The sequence below is a fragment of the Lygodium microphyllum genome, chromosome 3 (assembly GCF_053477565.2).
Source record: "Lygodium microphyllum isolate KBCC chromosome 3, Lygodium_microphyllum_v1.1.10, whole genome shotgun sequence".
Classification (NCBI taxonomy): domain Eukaryota; kingdom Viridiplantae; phylum Streptophyta; class Polypodiopsida; order Schizaeales; family Lygodiaceae; genus Lygodium; species Lygodium microphyllum.
Window position 1 is genome coordinate 34101240 of NC_141137.1, and position 18975 is coordinate 34120214.

At 47.7% G+C, this 18975-nt stretch overlaps 1 protein-coding gene across 1 annotated transcript in view; it reads left to right on the forward strand.

Annotated features, from left to right (window-relative positions):
- Positions 1 to 18975, forward strand: part of LOC148038214 (ARM repeat superfamily protein) — a 125678-nt gene that overhangs the window by 68648 nt on the left and 38055 nt on the right. The window contains exons 9-13 of the mRNA XM_087670041.1: positions 5530 to 5603; positions 5692 to 5792; positions 5986 to 6093; positions 6191 to 6288; positions 15078 to 15212. Coding sequence (XP_087526167.1) covers positions 5530 to 5603; positions 5692 to 5792; positions 5986 to 6093; positions 6191 to 6288; positions 15078 to 15212 — 516 coding nt within the window. The remainder of the gene's footprint in view (positions 1 to 5529; positions 5604 to 5691; positions 5793 to 5985; positions 6094 to 6190; positions 6289 to 15077; positions 15213 to 18975) is intronic.

Sequence of the window (18975 nt, forward strand, 5' to 3'; positions counted from 1 at the left end):
TCCCGCCTCTTTTGCAGATGTAGTGACAGCCGCAAGAGTCCCAAAGGTACGGGTGGCAATGAAAGAGACAAAGAACATACCACAATTTCTAGAGATTGAGGCAGGTGCACACTCCTTTAGGCAGCACGTTATTGTGACTGGCCAGCCATGGCAGTGCCTATGTTGCCATGACTTTGGGCATTTGGCAGCAGAGTGCACGTGCTTTGGAGCTAAGGCAGGTTCATTGACAGCCCACAAGTGGACGCGGATGGCTTTACACGGGTCTAGAGATGATAGAGAGGGAGACGGCAGGGGGGCCGCAGCTAGCCCCTTAGACACAGCTACGACAGCAGGGAGCAAGAGGGCGAGCGCACCCGGGCCCCCCCCCCCCCCCCCCCCCCAACACCCACACGGCAGAACACCATGCGACCCCCCCTCCTCGTCCCACCCGGTAGGACCACATGCCTACATATCCACCCCCCTTGGAGGCGTCACAGGCCACCTCACTTGAGGGCCCACATCCCCCACCCCCTCACCCCTCCTTCCCACGGCTCCCCCGCCAACCCTAGTCCTTAGCCCCCCCCCCCCCCCAAACCCACCGTGTGCCTCCGACCACTCCACCATCCTTCGATCCTTCCTCTCTCCACCGTCACCCCCGACCAGTATCCTTGATTCCCATCCAACACAGGTGACCCTCCCCCTTCCCCCTCTCGCCCACAGGAGGTGAGGAGTCCCATACGCTGACATCCTCCACTCATCTGTAGTCTAGTCCGTCTCCTCCCCACACAACCACTAGCTCATCTGTCCATGCCGCTCGTCACACTTTCCCGAGACAGGTGTAGTTGCTACCACAATAGTTTTTTCGCAGTGGGCCGTGGTCTTACCTGAGAGTTGCGAGCATGGAGTGTTCCCACTACCCCTGGAGGTGGGAATCTTCGTGGTACGCAAGTCAAGGAGCGGCAAGGTCCATCTACTAGCACCACCAGATGGACCAAACTATGCCTTATTCCTTCAGACCTCTCACACAGGAGACTCGATGTCAACTCAGATAGAGGAGGAGGTGACGAGCCACGTGGCAGATCACATCTCCCAATGGATGGGAGAAGGTGGACTGGCACTTTTATCCCAACAGTGGCTAGGTTGCATGATGGACATTAAGTGCTAGATTGGGGCCGAGGTCCCATATCTGAGCATTATCTTTTGAGCCCCACCGCAGTGGAGAACTTGGATGGATGTGTTTGAGTGGCCCCTGGCACAGGCGGCCTGTTTCTACTAGTGTACAAAGTCTCGCCTCTCATCTTGTGGCTGATAGATGCCTAAGTGGTACCACCAAGCGCATCCATCACCCCCATGGTCCGCCCGAGGGCTACTATGGGGGAATGGAGTTCATTCTCTAGGATGGCAACGAAGCGTATCCGCATGCCTTATAGCCCCTCTTCTTTGTCAACAGCTTCCACATCGAATAGATGTTTGTTTAGTCAGTCACAGGTTTCCCCATGAGTTTACATCTTGCATCCTAGAATGTGAATAGTCTCCACTATAGTGGAGTACGCGGTTCCAGGAAGTTGATTGTTCAGCAAGAGCTACAGCTTGCCCTTGTGTTGGATGAATGGACATCTTACTTTTATAGGAGCACAAGCTCACTCCCGCCTAGGCCTAGCGGGAAGGGAAGGTACTCTCGAGCAGTTCACACACTTACTAGGAGCACGCCATCGGTGCCCACGGCAGGAGTGGAGGCATATGCACCTCTATCGGCCCAAGCCTCACTGCCTGTGTACAAGACAATGAGATGATCGTGGCAAGGAGGGTTCTATGGATCAGATTGGATATTGGGGACTCGTGCCTTGGAGTCCTCAATGTCTATGCCCCTATTGAGGTTAGGGCACAGAGCAGGTGCTGGGTGGAGATCGTTGCAGGACTCCGAGAGGTGGACTCATGGATTGTTAGAGGAGACTTCAACAACCTGGAGGCCTTAGAGCACCAACAGGGCAAAGGCAGAAACTACCAAGGCATGGTTAGGGAAGAGGAGGAGGCATCGGAGGTCTTCCTACTGGCAGTAGGAGCATGCGATGCTTGGAGAGACCTGGCTTTCCATAGGAGAGAGAGGTCGCTGGACTTCTCTTGGGGATGCATGCGGCTAGGTGAAGTCTTGCTGGAGTGGTTGGACAGGTTCTATGTGGGAGAGTGGGGATGTTCTTGTGGGGGTCTAGTTAGGGCAGTTGTTGGGCACCACTTTGTTTGATCACTGCCTGGTTCTCTTGACACTTGATCCCCCTACATCTTCCCTAGACACACGATCCTGTTGGATCCCTGACTCAATCTATAGGAGGGAGGAGTTGAAGAGACAGATTGAGCAGATTTGGACTAGGGAGTGGGGCAAGAGGGATCGGATCGCACATGAGGTTGCAAAGTTCCTAGCCGTGTCAAGCAGTATCTGCTAGGAGGCAGCCTTAATGGCCAGGCAGTAGAGCTGGGAGGAGGAGAGAGCACTCTGGCGGGACCTTGCAGCCATGCAGAGATTACTACAGGAGGCACTGGGAGATCCTATCCTCCACGCACAGGAGGTGCGCGCACGAGCAGCCATCGCCGACCTAGAGGATAGGTGCTCGGAGTTCTCATTCCACACCTGAACAACCTTCTGGGTGCGGAAGGGGGACACGATGTGGAGGGAGTTTTTCCAAGTGCACCAGGCACACCTCAAGAGAGCAGATATGCAGTCTTCGGGATCAGTATGGGAGGACTTGTTCTAGCCCCGACGAGGTAATGGAGATTGCCACCGACTACTACAGATGCCTTTTCCAGCAGGAGAGAGCCTGAGCTAGAGGACAGCAATGTAGACAGTAGGTCTGGGATCACATCCCATCCCTCGTCACAGAGGAGATTGTACGTAGAGGACGATGAATTGATGCTGGAGAGTGTGAGACTGGCTCTCGAGGTGTTCTGTATTGTAGTGGGAGCGAAAATCAACTGGCAAAAGTTGGTTGGTTTCCTTACAGAACCGGACTCTAGCATGGAGTGGGATGTCCACTTGGGGTTTAGATGGGTGTGTAGAGGGCAAACTGTCCGTTACCTCAAGTTCCAGGTGGGACTCCACATAACTCCCGCCTAGCAGTTTCTTCCAGTCCTTCACTCTATTTGGAGGAAGCTGACCTATTGGAGTACTGCTCGCCTTTCCCTAGTAGGCCGAGCTGTGGTGGTTAACCCGGTCCTCCTAGGGATAGCTTGGTACATCGCCTCATGTTGGTGCTTCTCCTCGTCCTGTGTAGTTCAGCTTCGCTGCCTAGTGCAGAACTTCCTTTGGGCCGGGTTAGATGATTCCAGGGATTCGCATGCCAAGGTGGCGTGGGTGACCATCATTTGGCATGGGTCAGAGGGAGGGCTTGGGATCATAGACCCAGAGTATCAGAGTATGGCTTTGTTAGGCAAGCTAGTAGTCCGCGGCCTCACACCAGGAGGGCAAACTTGGAAGCTCCTATTGCAGGAGGATCTCTAGGAGTGTAGACCGAGGCTCGGCAGTGATTGGAGGCCATCCTTGAGATGGATCTTCACGATAGCCCATCACCCTTACAACAAACACCCTCTCCCCCCCCCAAGATCCCCCTTCCTACGTAGTTTGCTTCGTGTGTGGCAGGGCCTCTGTAAGGCCTTAATTGAGAGCCCCCCAAGCTGCCCGGAGGAGATAGACCACCGGTGATCTGGAACCCCCAAGTCAGAGATCAGGATGAGGTATAGATTGGCGAGCGCCCCCACATCTAGTGGGCTGGTTGGGAGGCCGGCCCGGCTCGTACCATCAGGACATGGTGGGAGGTGTACAGGATGGTGGACGAGGAGGTGCTGGAGTGGGCATTGGGTTGATAGAGAGGAGTTGAGTTGAGGAGAAGGGAGATCAGCCATGCTTGCTCCCCCGAGACGAGAGCTAGTAGAGCCCGGGGAGGTATGGGCCTCTAGGTATTCACTAGCAGGAATTCCACTACAGGGCGCAAGTAGAGTGGGAGGCGCCCCACATGGGAGTTTCTTCACCGTGTAGGAGGGGGGAGGGGGCGTCTGGCCCCTGACAAAGGATAGGAGAATGAGGGGATAGTTGTCCTTTCATGGAGAAGGATTCGGGTGGTTGGCCTTCAGGGAAAGACATGGCGACTGGACCCTTATGTATTTTGGGAGGAGATTAGAGAGTGGTGCCTCTGGATTTGGGAGGGCAGGCCACTTGATGAGCTAGAGTGGGATCCGGGAGAGTGGCTACGGCTAGCCACTGCGGTCGTCAAGAAGCCACGGAGGTTCCTGGATTACATAGCTAGGATTTGCAGACACGTAGTGATGTAGGAGAACATGCATTGGGCACCGTCGCATAGTAGGTACTGGGCAAAGCACAACGTCACGAAGACTTTCCAAGGGACCTTCTGGTACCGCCTATGGGATAGTTGGAGGCCAAGGAGGGTATCATATTTCTCATGGATGGTGCCACATGGAGGCTTGGCGGTGGGGAGTTGGTTAGCCCAGATGCAGGAGGGAGATTGTAAATGCTGTACACAGCAACCTCTGGAGTCTCCAAAGCTCTACCTTTGGTCGTGTGAGGCTGCGCAACTCGTGTGGAGAGGAGCATGCCGCATCCTCCGCCGTATAGCACCCAACCTTGGATATATCTCATGGGGAGCTTTTTGCTGGAAGGCAGTTAGCCAGGGCTGTCACCTTCTGTATGAGGTTGGGATGCAGGACACGATATTCATTATTGGGGCATGGTCGTGCGTAGTGGTCGGTTTGGAGGCTCTATCCATCCATCCGCCAGGTACTAGAGCCCATAGTAGACCACTCTGAGGTATAGGAGATCGTAGGGAGTCTTACTAGATGGCATATCTGGAAGGCCCGGTGTTAGGAGGTTTTTGGCGGGGAGAGACTTTCAGTACATGCGACTTTAGCAGAGCTTTGGACCTCCATCATCCACTCCCTCCGCGGCCGATGGGACCAGGTGCAGGGCGAGTCTCGAGCTCGGCAGGAGCTCCGTTTTCATTTCATGCGCACTTGGGGCGGCCGGGACCTGTTTTTTGTGATGCAGGCCCCAGATGGCGATACACCCCCTCTCCATGGCTTCTTGCCCCCATTCCCCCTAGACCGCCGTGAGAGGCTTGTATACTTGATTTAGCTGTGACTCTGCATCAGCTCTAGCTAGTCTGTTGAGCATGATCACTTTCTTGTATTCAGGATTTTTCTGAAGTAATATATTTAGCCACACTTTATTTGCAAAAAAAAAGTTCCAATCGCTCATAGCAGAAATCATGCCGGTTACCCTGCCAAATACCTAAACTCTTCAAGCAATTGCATATGGTCTATGATACAATTGATAATAGGTTGGATGAGTCCTAGTTGCTTGTTTGAGTCCTTTTGCACATTTCGGATCCCTATATGAGCTTTGAGTTTACATAATACCTTTGATTATTTGATAAGAGGTCTTTGTCAAACAATACCTTAACCTTTGCCTGGATTTGTTAGTCCATAGATAATTATTGACTAATTAGGAGTGTAAGTGTAATTGCTTTGGGGAGGGATTGGTTGCAGATTTGTATGACACCTGATGGATCAAGGCTTCTTAGCGAAGGGGGTATTCTAAATCACCTGATTTCTATTATGGGGTAAGTACCTTTGCTTTTGATTTAGTGGAGTAACTGCATTGTACACGTGCTATGACTGTTTATTACAAATCAAACTTCTAATGGGCAGTGATAGTTCTGTCAATCCACTTGTACATGCTCAGTCTATGATGGTTGCGGCCCGTTTGATCTCTCCAGAAGATCCTCAATTATCAGGAGTCTCAAAAGAGGGTACGTGTGGGAAAGTTGAAAAGGTCATTCCAAAAAAAGTTTGAAATATTATACAGTTACATAAACACATTATCAATCCTTAACAGCATTTATTTACAGTCCGTTTCATTTCTTGGACTGTTGATTGTTGCGTGTGAAGGAAATTTGTTTGCAGTAAAGCAACGTAGGTAAGACAAATGGGTTTTTCTTGTAGATGCCATGAAAATGGTTCAAATTATAGATACAACTATAAGAAATTCAGAAGAGATTGACCCAAGGGTTAAAGAAGCTGCAATTGATGCTCTGGGGCGCATTGGAATTTGTAAGATAATAGCTTATTCTATAAGATTCTGTTCTCTGTGCGTTATGAATGATAATGCTTGGTCTATTCATGCAAATTAACATGTTTTGCTGTGCAGCAAAACTGGGTGCTGAGTGGCTCCTTCTAAGTTCTCCTCCTGCTGCATATAATATCGTTGAAGCTGCTTTCAGTCGTAAAGGAGGTGATTTGCAAAGGGTAAACCTTTTTTTCCTTTCTTAATAGGATTTGTGAGGTGCATGTGCACAAAGTGGTGTGGTGGAGCCTGACAGTCTTCCTATTGGTCTTCTCTTGCCACCTGCATCACAGGCCTCTTGTTGCATTCGTCTTGTTGCCCGCTGTCCTAAGCTTGTCACACTCTTCCCTTTATCACAAGGGTCTTTGCAGATTTTTTATGTTTTCATCCTCTTTGCATTTGCCCTCTGTTCTTGCTCGAACGTATAATTGAAGCAAAAATCTAGCTAGGAAATGAAAAATATCCAGGAGAAATGACAACCAGGAATCTGATACATCTATTGTTATGGCAAAGCAGTGGAAGTGATATGACAGCATTTTGAGGCAAGAAGAGCATTTGAGTGGTGGTCAATATTATCATGGGCCTATCCAACATAGATAGGCTAAAGTGCAAAGGCTTGGCTGCTAGTAATGTTAATGTCGGTGATTTACAAATCAATCACCAAGGTGCTGGCCAATCCAGGATTGTCCATGGCCGATGGACAGCACCTCTAGTCCTATCTGTTCTATCCTTCCAGTTTATTCAATCCTGTCCAATCTAGTCTGATGGCATCCAATAGCAGTTGTCGCTTGTGGGGCAAAAAAGTGCCTACTGAACTAGATGTTTGGGCCAGTGTTTCTGGCCATTTGTGGTTTGTTTGGACTTTGTTGGCAGCTGGTTGAGGGCTCCCTCTCCCCTTATAGACACGCCCTCAGTGTGTGTGTGTGTGTAATGAGTAATTATATTATGTCAAATGACTAAAAGTGTACAAAAGCCACGGCAACGAAGCAACAAAAATTGCCATATGCCAAGGAACAAAGTTCTCCTTGGAAAGAAGTTTGGTGTGCGAAATAAGATCCAGCTGCCAATGCAGGAGACCCTTCAGCCTAGCAAGGTCTCTCTGAACACCAGATGCGGAATAAAAACCAAAAGCATTCCAGGTGATCCAATTGTGCCAACAGCCCCAAAAATAGTGAAAAGGAAACTGAATCTGTGAAGAAAACTGCTAGGGTTTGCATTGAGGACACATAGAGTGTACAACCACGATAGAAACACAAAGAGATAGACGTAGACACAGAGAACAAAATTCAAAACTCAAACACAAACAGAAGAAGGGGGAGAGAGAACACAACTCTAAAGTGAATGAATGCTGTAAATGAATGCAAGAGTGTACAGTGTGCTCAAGGGCAGAGCAATGTTGGAGTCTGACGTCCATCGGAGATGGATCCCGAGTCTGTGACCACCGGTTGGAGTGTGAAGAGAGAGGAAACTGCAAAACATTGACACCAAGGGCTGCCAGAGACAGAGGCGATAGCTGCAAAGGGGCGAGATGACACCAAACGGCTCCAGAAGGATGCAAACGCAGGTTGTAAGATGTTGCCTGATGTTGGAGATATTGGCGATGGCAGCTAGAGACCAAACGCAGCTTGGGAGATGGCACCAGACAGTGGGTGACAGTTGGAAGAAGGCGCCAGGGCATTGCGAGGCTGGAGGGAGAGGTGGCAACAGTCGCAAAGGCTGGACAGCCATGTGAAGGTAGATTGATGGCTGCAATCTGCACTGGAGAGTGTGAAACCTGCATAGATGGAATGAGGTTGAATGGGGGTAGCCTATCTATTTATAGATGTAGAAGGGTGCCCCAAAAATTAGGGTTTTTGGGAGACCTTTGAAACTCTCTCGGACCGCTCCCCTTTTTAGGGTTTTTCATTAATTAAGTGTGTTTTGGGATTGTTTAAGAATGCTAATCAGTTGAAAAGCGTGTTTTAGCTCAACACCCCCTCTCAAGTCCAAACCTGAGCCGAAAGGTTAGGCCAGCCACTGTGATGTTTATTGACTCCAAGGCATCCCACCCCAAAGCAACCAAGGCATCGAACAAAGGGTGCACGTCAGCTGCCCAGTGGCCTACCAAGGCTACAGAGGTGATGGTTATCATACCAAGGGAATCCAAGTAGTCACCCCCGAGAGGACAGGGCATTAGACAAAGGGTGCACGTCGGTTGCCCAGTGGCCTACCAAGCCCAACAAAGGTGGATGGAACCATATTGAACTTTTTTTTTTGAATAAGTGAGTTAAATTTTATGGGATGCGGCCGATTGAGGAATAGTGACCCAGACGACGGGAGTAGGGAGAGTACACCCAATATATCACAAAACAGAGTAAGCTAACCCATCCACTTAGGGTGTCGATGACGAGCAAAAATAGGTGATGAGGTATCCATGTGATGGAGGATAGTGGTGTGGTAACAATAGCCGTGGGTGGAAACAAGTTAGGATTCGCTCAAGTGGTGCTCTGCACAATGAGATGCAAAGTACGCTACATGCTAAAGAATGCTCATGCAACAGGTGCCACTTGGACAATGTCCCTCATGGGAAAATTGTTCACTTGTCCAAGCGCCCTAGTACAAGAATGATGAAATCATGCAATGCAAAGGTAAAGGTACAACAGGGGAAAGAAGCCGGTGTCGAAGACAAAGTGCTAAAGCCTATAGAATACCAAGAAGGGTAGGAACCCCCTCTCAACCTGGATGTAGATGTCGAAGAAGAAAGAGGAGCCTTATGTCGGTCTTCGTGTGGTGCCGAGAACCATAAGGAATGAAAGAAGATGAAGTGGATGAAGCGCTAGAAGAGCAAGGTAGAAGTCACCGCCATGATACCATCGAGAGAGATGCTGCACAATCCGCCTCGAGAGGGGAAACCGCCATGCTGGAAGAAGAGCAAACACTCCTAGGATGATGAAACCATGAAAGGAACGGTGCGTATCCCCACGTCTTTGGCCCAGGTAGGACCAAAGTAATCTACAAGTTAGCCAACACTGAAAGACAAAACCCTGCAAAAGAGATGAGAATGTGTAAACACAAAGGTTAGTGGTGAGATGCTCCAAAGCAAAACATAACATAAAGAAAATCCAACTCAAAATAAATGCAATGAATGTGTATGTGTATGAGTAAATGCAATGGAAGACAAAAGAATGGAAAAGCTAAGGACAATGAATCCTATGGGCCCAACTCTAAGAGTGCGAAAAATGGACACTAGATTGACCTAGGGTATCTGAAAGGACCTAGGACATGCTAGGCTAAGAAGGTGGCCACTATCATATACATCCAGTAGCAGGGCTCTGGCAAGGGAACGCTTGACGAGGTGGGGAGGAAGGTGAGATAGATGCATGAAGTGCAACGGGATCGGAACTTGCAGACCAATCAACCAGTCCCTTAGGGGTAGTGAAAGAGATAGGTTGTTGAGGCTGTACTTGAGCCACATCTCCATTAACAACAAGAGGTGTTGAAGGAGCAGATGAAGCAGAAGCGGAAGGTGTAGCCCACTAGACTATGCAATCGTAGCGGTCTGCTGGGGCTTTTTAGGTGGAAGACCTTGGGCCTTGGAGTGACACTCCTCGTCCACATGGCCTGCTCTCTGGCAGTGTGTGCAAAACTGGTTTTTCTTAGGGAGTTGTTGCTAGATAGGTCATTGGAGGAAGAGGAGTCACCCTTTGATTGGCTTGCCTTTTCATCTTGCGAGTTCTTGCCATTGGTGGTTTTCCCTGCCGAAGAAGAGGCAACCAACCCCCTCTGCTCTGAATAAGGCTGTGATGAGGATTTCTTGTGGACTTGATTATGCAGCCTTGCGTAATGCAAGAACTAGCACAACATTGGCTGTGGCATTGTGGGCTCTCCATTGATGGATGTAGTCAGGGTGAGCTAGTCGAGGGTCTGGAATAGGCTCTAGACCAATGACGAGGTCCCAAAGACCTTGAGACTCAAGCACTTGTTGCATGAAATTCGACGAAGTGGTAAAATTTGACCCGTTAAAATGTGTCTTATGCATGAAGGCATTCTTGGCCGTTGCAACAGGAGTGGTAGTGCTCGGAGATGGATAGTGTGAAAAACTGTAGTGAGGGTAGGATGGACAGCCCTCTAAATATCAGACAAAAGAGTTCAAATTTTCCAAGCCAAAGGACATGAAAGAAATTGATGGTGAGAGGATTCCGCAGTGGTGAGATAGAAAAAGTAATTGCCATTGTAGATTTGGCATTTTGCAACTACATAATATTTATGCAAGCCCCAAACAATACTGGCCTTGGTAGCCAGGCAATGGTGATCCTTTATCATAAGGTGATACTTCGTTAGCCAAAGTCTTTTCAAAATGGAGTCGACCTGCAAGATCCTAATCTTGCCACATGGATGATGAGAATCAAGGGCAAGACAGGGCTCCCTAGGCTACAATACTGTCAAAAGCTGGTCCCACAAATCTCGATATCCTTGAGGGATCCAAAATAGCCTCTAGGTGATGCCGAAAGACATCAACCCACTGTGACTCACTAGAGTGGCACAAAAACAGAAGATAGGTCCAAGCGTGCCATATGATTAAATCTAGGATAGTCCTATTGTTTCCCATCCCACAAGAGTAGCTTGGGCACGGTCAGCAATTCCACTTGAAAAGAACTAGCAACCAAGTGATCCTTAATAGAATGCCATTGCACCTTTTGAAAAACCGACTTCCATGAGCATACCAACCGAGTCACAATGAAAGAGGAAGATGATGAGAAAGGAGCATCAGCATTAAGAACGTGCCACCATGAGCCTTCAATGCTTGTATTACCATGTACCACACCTCGGTCTTCGAGAAAAAGACAAGCAAGAAAGACCTAGGAGTATTGACCAGTGCACATAGCGTGAAAGAGAGACCAACAAAGAGCAACCATGTAAGTATGCACATTTAGAATAGCCCCATGATCCATAATTTTAGGAGTGCAAACATGGCTCCAAGAGATCCAAGAGATACCAGCGTGGAAAGAGTCCTTTTTCCATAGCATAAGACGTGTGTCTAGTAAGATCCTTCCAAGGTAGAGGTAGTCCAAGGCAAAAGCAGCAAAAACTTTTATCTCTAAATGAGTTAAGTAACAAGTTAGCTTAGCTCATTTGCTCTTCCAAAGAACACATAATCTTTTGCCTAAATAAGTGAGCATGGGTAGCATGATGTATTATGCCACTTTAAGGCACATATGGAAAGGCCAGGCCTGTGATTTCTAGTAAAGAAAATTGGCTTCCTATTTGTGAGAAATCCATTGCAGCAGTTGGTTGGGCTGAACATCAATTCCCAAAGGATAGCCTAGATGCTTTGCAACATTATCACAGGGAATCACCATATCTTGCCATTGCAAGGATTGCAAATCCACTTCAGTACAACTAATGGGGAAGATTTGGCAGCATTTATATGAAGACCAGAATCATGCCCAAAAAGATTCTAGACGTCCAATGCCTTGTGGAGGTTATCTCGTTTTGCATTGAGATTGGCCAACAAAATGTTGGCCAAAAGGAAGAGAAAGATTAGCAGTTGTCCCAGTACCACCAAATGAGATAACATAGAGAGGATCGGATGGGTCGCCAAGGCAAAAGAACAAGGGCTCAAAGGGAAGGTGTGTTTGACTGAGCATGCAAGAGTGAATGGTTCAATGACCCCACCATTCAACATAACCTGCGAAGAGGCATTTGTATTGACAGCATATATTAGATGAGACATGTGCAAATCAAAATCCATAACATGCATAAGCTTTGCCACAAAAGACCAATCCAAGTAATCAAAAGCCTTTTCAAGATCCAACTAAATCAGCACAACTTTCCGCTTAGAGTACTTAGCATAGTCAATGCCCATCTGAACATTCAACACATTATGCAAGATATTCCTACCCTTGGAAATAATTGGAAATCCTTCGCTTCGAGAATGCAAAGGCAAGAGGAAGTGCACCAATCAACATTCGCCAAATGAAGACCTTGGATTGGAAAGGCGTTTTGTAAAGTCAGCCTATCATTACCACATATTTTCACCACACCCAGCCTTTCTGGAGACCCCAGCTGGTATTAGCTTTCTAGACAAGCTAGTTCTTATCATGTATAAGCAAGTGATATATCTGATTGGTTGAAGCACGACCCAAAAGCAACTGACCATTAATCATCCAATCCTACCAAGGGGCCTCGTGGTCCAAAGAGGGAAAAAGCTACATGGCCCATAGAGAGGTCGAGATGGCGTTCCACAAATTATGATAGCCTAGGGGCACACGAATGTAGCAACGAACTGATCTGAAAGATGTAACAGCCCCAGTGACCAATAGAAGAGCATCAACAACAGTGATGAGTCCCAAGTGCACCATCCTATTCAACATTGGCCATTGTTCCTCTTTGCCTTGCCAAGAGAGAAGCTTTGAAACCAGCAACACTTCTGTTGTCAGGAAGTTAATTGCCTCTCGATTCAAAGGTGGGTGCCAAGAAGCTTTGACAAGGACTGATCTCCAAGTGTGGACCAAATGATTCAGCAACATAGAAGACTTAATATAAAAAGGCTGCTTAGCATTAACCGCATGCAACCATGAGGCAGAAATCCTGGTGTTCCCATGCTTAATACCCTCAATCTCAATGAAACCATTGGCAATCAAGTACCAGGGTTGTCTGCCCTCACACAGCCTAGAACAGCAGTCAACGAAGCCCAATCATATGTGTCTCCAGGTCCCAAACAAGCCCCACCACCCATTCTTTTGGGAGTGCAAACATGGTGCCAAGAAATCCAAGAAATACCCATCCATGTAGAATCTTTTTTCCACATCAAAAATCAGATGGGTTGAATAATTTACCGTAAATGAGACTTTGGCCAAGGGAGCAAGGGAAGGTAATGCGACACCATCATTATCACGATTGTCTGTGCTATTTTTAATCTCACATGGAAAGGCCAAGCTTGTGATTTCCAATACACAAACGTATCCATAATGCGTGAGGAAATCCAATCCATTAGCACTTTGGGCGAAACCTGCACCCCCAAGGGGTAGCCCAAGTGCTAAAGGCAGAGCCTTTAAGCACCAGCTCACCTTGCCCGCCCAAGGCCCAGAGATCACTCTCAATGCAACTGATAAGGGCCGATTTAGATGCTCTCTCTCTCTCTCTCTCTCTCTCTCTCTCTTCTGTGCCACAGGTATGCAGTTCTGTTCAATCACGCAGGTCTATTAAGGCAGGCCCCTCTGATCTGAGTTTGCTCTTTGCAGATCATGCTGGTCTGATTATGCTGATCCTGCTGGTCCATATGTGCTTTGGTTTGTTAGTGCAGAGCCTGCTGGATTGTGTTTGCTCTGCAGGTCGTCTCTGCTGGTCAGCTTGCCCTAAAGATCCACCTAGCTGCCCTGAGGTCTCAATTGTTGCCCTCAGGTCATGCCTGCTTGCTGTGAAGACATATCTGAAGTGCAGCTGCCCACACGATGAGGTTTGTGCCTGCTACCATGCACTTGTTAGTGTTCATAGTCTGGATAGGAAACCAGAGGCTGATTGCATGCTCTCTCTTTCTTTTCTTTTCATAATGAGTAATTATATTATATCAAACTACAAAAGAAATACAAAAGTCACAGCAAGGAAACAGAAGAAAATCCCGTATGCCAAGGAACCAGATCCTCCCTAGGGAGAAGACCAGCATGCTAAATGAGATCTATCTGCCAATGTGGGAGACCCTAAAGCCTAGCAATATGTCACTGGACACCAGTGGCAGAGTCAAAAACAAATGCATTCCAGGTGACCGAGTTATGCCAATAGCCCCAAAATATGAGAAATGGAACAAAATCTTCATATGTGGCTGCGCCGAAGTGGGATATTTTACCTTAGCAAAATCCGAATCAAAGGGGCACATGGACGGGCACACAACTCTCCAAATATTAGACAAGAGGGTCCAAATTTTCCTGGCCAAAGGGCAAGAAATAAATCTTGACAAGCTCCTGATCCAAAATAGGATTTTGAGTTGCAAATCATATATAGAAGAATTGCTTGATGTAGATAGAACCTTCATGACTTAGGCTATTTGGAGCATAGTTACATTCAGTTGGCAGAGAGGTCCATATAGTATGATCTGTCCAACCTAGTCGGACTTGTATCATCCATGTGGGATTAGTCGGACTTGTATCATCCATATGGTCTGGACTGGTGAAAAATAATTGGCTGTTTAAGCTTCAACAAAGTGTCTCCCTGCCCATCTTATGACCATTTTCTGGGTGTCTTTTCCTCACATTTGTCTCCCATCCCTCAGGCTCTCACCTCTAGTATCATTGCAAGCTTCAAGCTCTTCGTTTTCCTCTCTCTTTTCATTTTTCTCTTCATCTAGCTCATACCACCTCCTTCTACCTCTCTTTTAGCACATCCTCTTTGTCTACCTCATCCCATCCACACATAATTGAGATGCCTATCTTTATCTCAATTATGCATCATCCCTTGCATTATTGAGATGCCCTACTTTGCATCATCCTTCACCTCTAGCTCTAGCTCTGTTTTTGGCATTACTTGCCATGTCACCCTGGTTAGATTTTGTATCATGGCCACCATGTTGAAGCATTCAGTTTATAGCTTATATTTTATAGGTTAACCATAAAATTTTTATGTATTTTTTAGTGACCATATGGTACACTGTAAACTTTTTGTTTATGTTCAGTACTGTTCTAAGTCCACATATTGGACATATTGTATGAATTGTACCTACCTACCTTGATTTGGACTTCGATCTTCAAGATTCCTTGTGTATCAGGAGACTTATTCCATTTATTCTATTTGACTCGGCCCAAGTGTGTATGACTTTCTTGATAATGTAACTTAGGTTGGGAGCAGTAGGTCGCAAGAAGATCTGTTTAACAGTCCTATCTTTGTAGAGCTGAAAAAGGAAGATCAGAATTTTGTTTATATTGGCATATTGTTGATATTCAATGGGTATCTTTATAACTTGTGTTTGTTATTTAATCTTTCTGTTTTATATAATCAGGTGAGCATTCATGCTCTTGCATCCATTGCTGGGTCTGAGCGTCCAGATGGCCCTCTTCTAAGTGAGCAAGCTGAGAATTCGATGAAGAATCTTATTTTCTCAGAGCTTCAGAAATCATCCAAGTGGTCACCAGCTGTGAGTATCACTTGCAGATCATTCCTTTTGTCTGGATAACATTTTAAGTGGATTTTTTTAATGGTTATCTCTGGCAACACAGTCTTCTTCTTCAGAAAGCAGGGTTTGAGTATAATTCTCGATTGAGACATATTTAATTATGCCTTCGAATGTGAATATTACTCCAGGTATGTTTAAGCATTTCTATTGTAGGATACAGGTGCGTGGTGCCGATGTGTTCCTTAGAGCAGTATTCTTGCTCTGCACTCCACCATAACATCTTTGGTATGCCACAGAATTGCCTCCGAAAATTCATAGAGAAGTTGGAAAAGTGCTACAGAAAATGGTGAGAGGGCCTTTGCAAGGTCCAAGGAGAAGTTTGGAAGAAATGCGAAAGTCTGCAGCAAAGGTCCAGAGAGGTGTCTGGAGGAAAAGTTTGTAGGAAAGATCCAGAGAGAAGTTTGGAGGTTAAGTCTGAGAGGTCTGGAGAAGTTTGCAGGGAAAGTTTGAGAGGGGTTCGAGAGAAGGTGGAGAGAAGTCTGGAGGAAAAGTCCGAGGTCCAAGGTCTGGAGAGGTCCAAGGTCCAGAGAGGAGCAAAGAAAAAAGAGAATAGAGAGGGGAGGGAATGCTAGAGAAAGGTGATAGGAGAGAGAAAGATGGAGGGTGAACTGAGGTGGAGTAGAGAGGGGAAGAGACATTGAGAAATGCACAGTAGAGCAGAAAGTATATACACACTCCTATCATTCCTAGATGATCCTGTCTACAAGAGAGTTGCTCTTTTTATAGAAAAGAAGGGCAATGCAAAAAATCTTCTTACATCTTGTCTTTCCCTGGAATCTCTCTGAGACCAACTTGGGGAAGTTCTCGACATTTCTCCCTAGAGAAAAAGTATCCATAGAAACCATGAGTTCAGTCTTGTGTCCAGAGTCCGGTCCAAAAATGGGGGTCCAAAATTTGGGTCCGGGTCTGGTCCAAAAAAGGACTGAGAGAAGTCTCTAGAAAGTCCAAGTCACCTCAATTGACTTTGTCTATAAAAGTATAGTGTGTATTGCAACAACTTTACATTAGAAATTGGACAAATTGCAGTTGGAATAATATTGTCATAATTGAGAGAATAGTACCTCTAATCTTGTACAATATTCAAGTTTGGATATATAAGTTGTTGTTACTCCCAATATGCAAAGCACATGAATATGTGTTGGTATTGTTAGAAGAGCAAAACACGCGGTGGAATAATGAAAGAGACAAGATCGATGAAAGAGACAATTCCAAAATGTAACCAGGAATAGGATTCCACTATGACAAGTGTACATTCACACTCCACAAGCTCCCTCTGTCCACACCAAGAATCTGTAAGTACATGAAATGGAATAATGGACAGTGGCCACACTCCCTCCTTTTATAGACAAAAATAAAGGAGTTGTGCTACCACAAAATAGGTTGGCCAATTACCAAATAAAGAATAAACAAAGTGTCCATAATTAGGCCGTGGGCACCTATGAACTTGTGATATGACCGTTTCTAACACCCTCTCTCAAAGGACAAGTGAATAAGCAATTAACAAGAACACCCAAGATGCACCATGAATATTCAAGGAGCGTGCATTCCGTTTGATGCACCTTGGCAAGAAAGCACCCTGATGAAGAAGTCCAAATGCCAAAATCCCTCTGTGAAAGCAAAGTAGTCGAGCTAGCCACCTTATACCTCTTGTAACCACACATGCTCCATGGATAGCTCATTGTGACACCAAGATTCTTCCACTAGCACATATGCATGCCCTTTGAGTCCTGTCATACAAGACCACATAAACACATCATGTCACTCCTCCAAGCATGAACTTGACAATTGAATATCACCCCGTCAAGATGATAAGAAGGGGGAAAGTTTGCATGGTGGACGAAGAAGAGAAGTGTGTCCTAGCATGAAGGCTGGCTACCTTCATGTCGCATTTTGATGCTAGGAAGGCCTGTTGCATTCTGTGTATGTGCGTGCCTATCTGGCTAGGGAGAGCTCGTTGGAGCAGGCTTGCTGAATAATTGAATCTACTTTTCTTGTCCTCCCATGGCGACTCACGCGAGCCTGCCACCTCCAATGTAGAATGCAAAAAAAAAAAAAACACGAGCTCCCTGTTGTCACAGGCGCTGCGCTCCGCACCCCCGCCATTGCATCAATTCTCCCCCTCTCTTGCTGCCCGATGACTCTCCGCCAACTCTCCCCCCTGTGGCACTATCTCCTCCGCCCTCCACCCCCCTCTGCCATGACCCCCTACCTCTTCCGCCTTGCGGCCTCGCTCGGCAGGCCCAACACCCGCGCTGCGCCTGTTGAGAGCCAGCCATCAGACGTGTCTGAATAAGCATTTCCCCTTTCCTCGCCATCGGGTTCCCACTCCCAATTGCTCCCTTCCTCTGCAGCAACTCCCCCCCCCCCCCCCCCCCCCCGATAGCACAATAGTGTGATTGGTAGGTTCTCATCAGGGACGCGCAATGGAAACCTCTGGTCAGACACCCGTGCATTCTACGAGTGTCCCCCCAGTCAAACACCTTACGCATTGTCCTCTTTGTGGCACAGAAGAGAGAGAGGCAAGACATTGAGGACTCCAAGGCATGAGTCCCCCCAGTCAAACACCTTATGCTTCACTCTACATTGCGCATTGGCACAACGCAGATCACGGAGGCAGTTCTCATGGGTCAAGGGATCTTCATGGTTCAACTCACCTCTACAGACGTTGCCCGTGAACTTCACAGTGGAGGCATTCGCGCTCCATAACAGGTTTCTTAGACATCCAGTCACCTTACTCTTAGTTAGTGAAGGACTTTGAATGGCTCTTCGGCATAGTTCTTCGTGCCTCCTTCATGGATGCAATGATAGTTGCAGGAGTCCAAGAGGTATGGGTGGCAGTGAAATATACAAACAATATACCAAAGTTTCCTGGAGATCGAGGCAGGCGAGCACTCTTTCAGGCAACAGGTTATTGTGATTGGGCAGCCAAGGCAGTGCCTACGTTGCCATGACTTTGGGCATCAGGCAACAGATTGCATGCACTTCGGAGCCAAGGCGGCTCCGTTGGCAAGCCCGTAGGTGGACGTTGGCGGTTTTACATGGATCCAGAGACGACAGAGAGGGAGAAGGCAGGGGGAGCCGCAGTCAGCCCCTCAAACACAACCACAACAGTAGGGAGCAAGAGGGCAAGCGTCGATCCCTCAGTAGAGCACCCTGCAGCGCACAGTCCCTCCCCCAAACCCCCTCCCTTTCTTGTTCCATTCGGTAGGACCACATGCCTCCACATCCACCGCCCATGGAGGCACCACAGGCTACCTCACCCAAGATCCCACAGCCCCCACCTCCCCCTACGGCTCCCCCTCCAACCCTAGCCCATAGCCCCCCCTCACACTTGCCTCGTACCTCCAACCACCTCACCATCCCTCGATCGTCCTCCCCACCATCTCCCGTGCCGATTAGTCCCCCTAATCCCCACCCAGTACAGGTGACCCCTTGCCCAGCCCCCCCTTCCCACAGGAGGTGAGGAGTCCCATACGCCAACATCCTCCACCCACCAACAGCCTCCCCCCCCCCCCCATAGCCACCAGTTCATCTGTCCCTGCCGCCCATCACACTTTCCCGAGGCAAGCGCAGCTACTTCCACAGGAGTTCTTTCGCAGTGGTCCGTGGTCCTACCTGAGAGTTGCGGGGCGCGGAGAGTTCCCACTACCTTTGGAGGTGGGGATCTTTGTGGTACGCAAGTCAAGGAGCAGCAAGGTCCATTTAATAGCACCACTGGATGGAC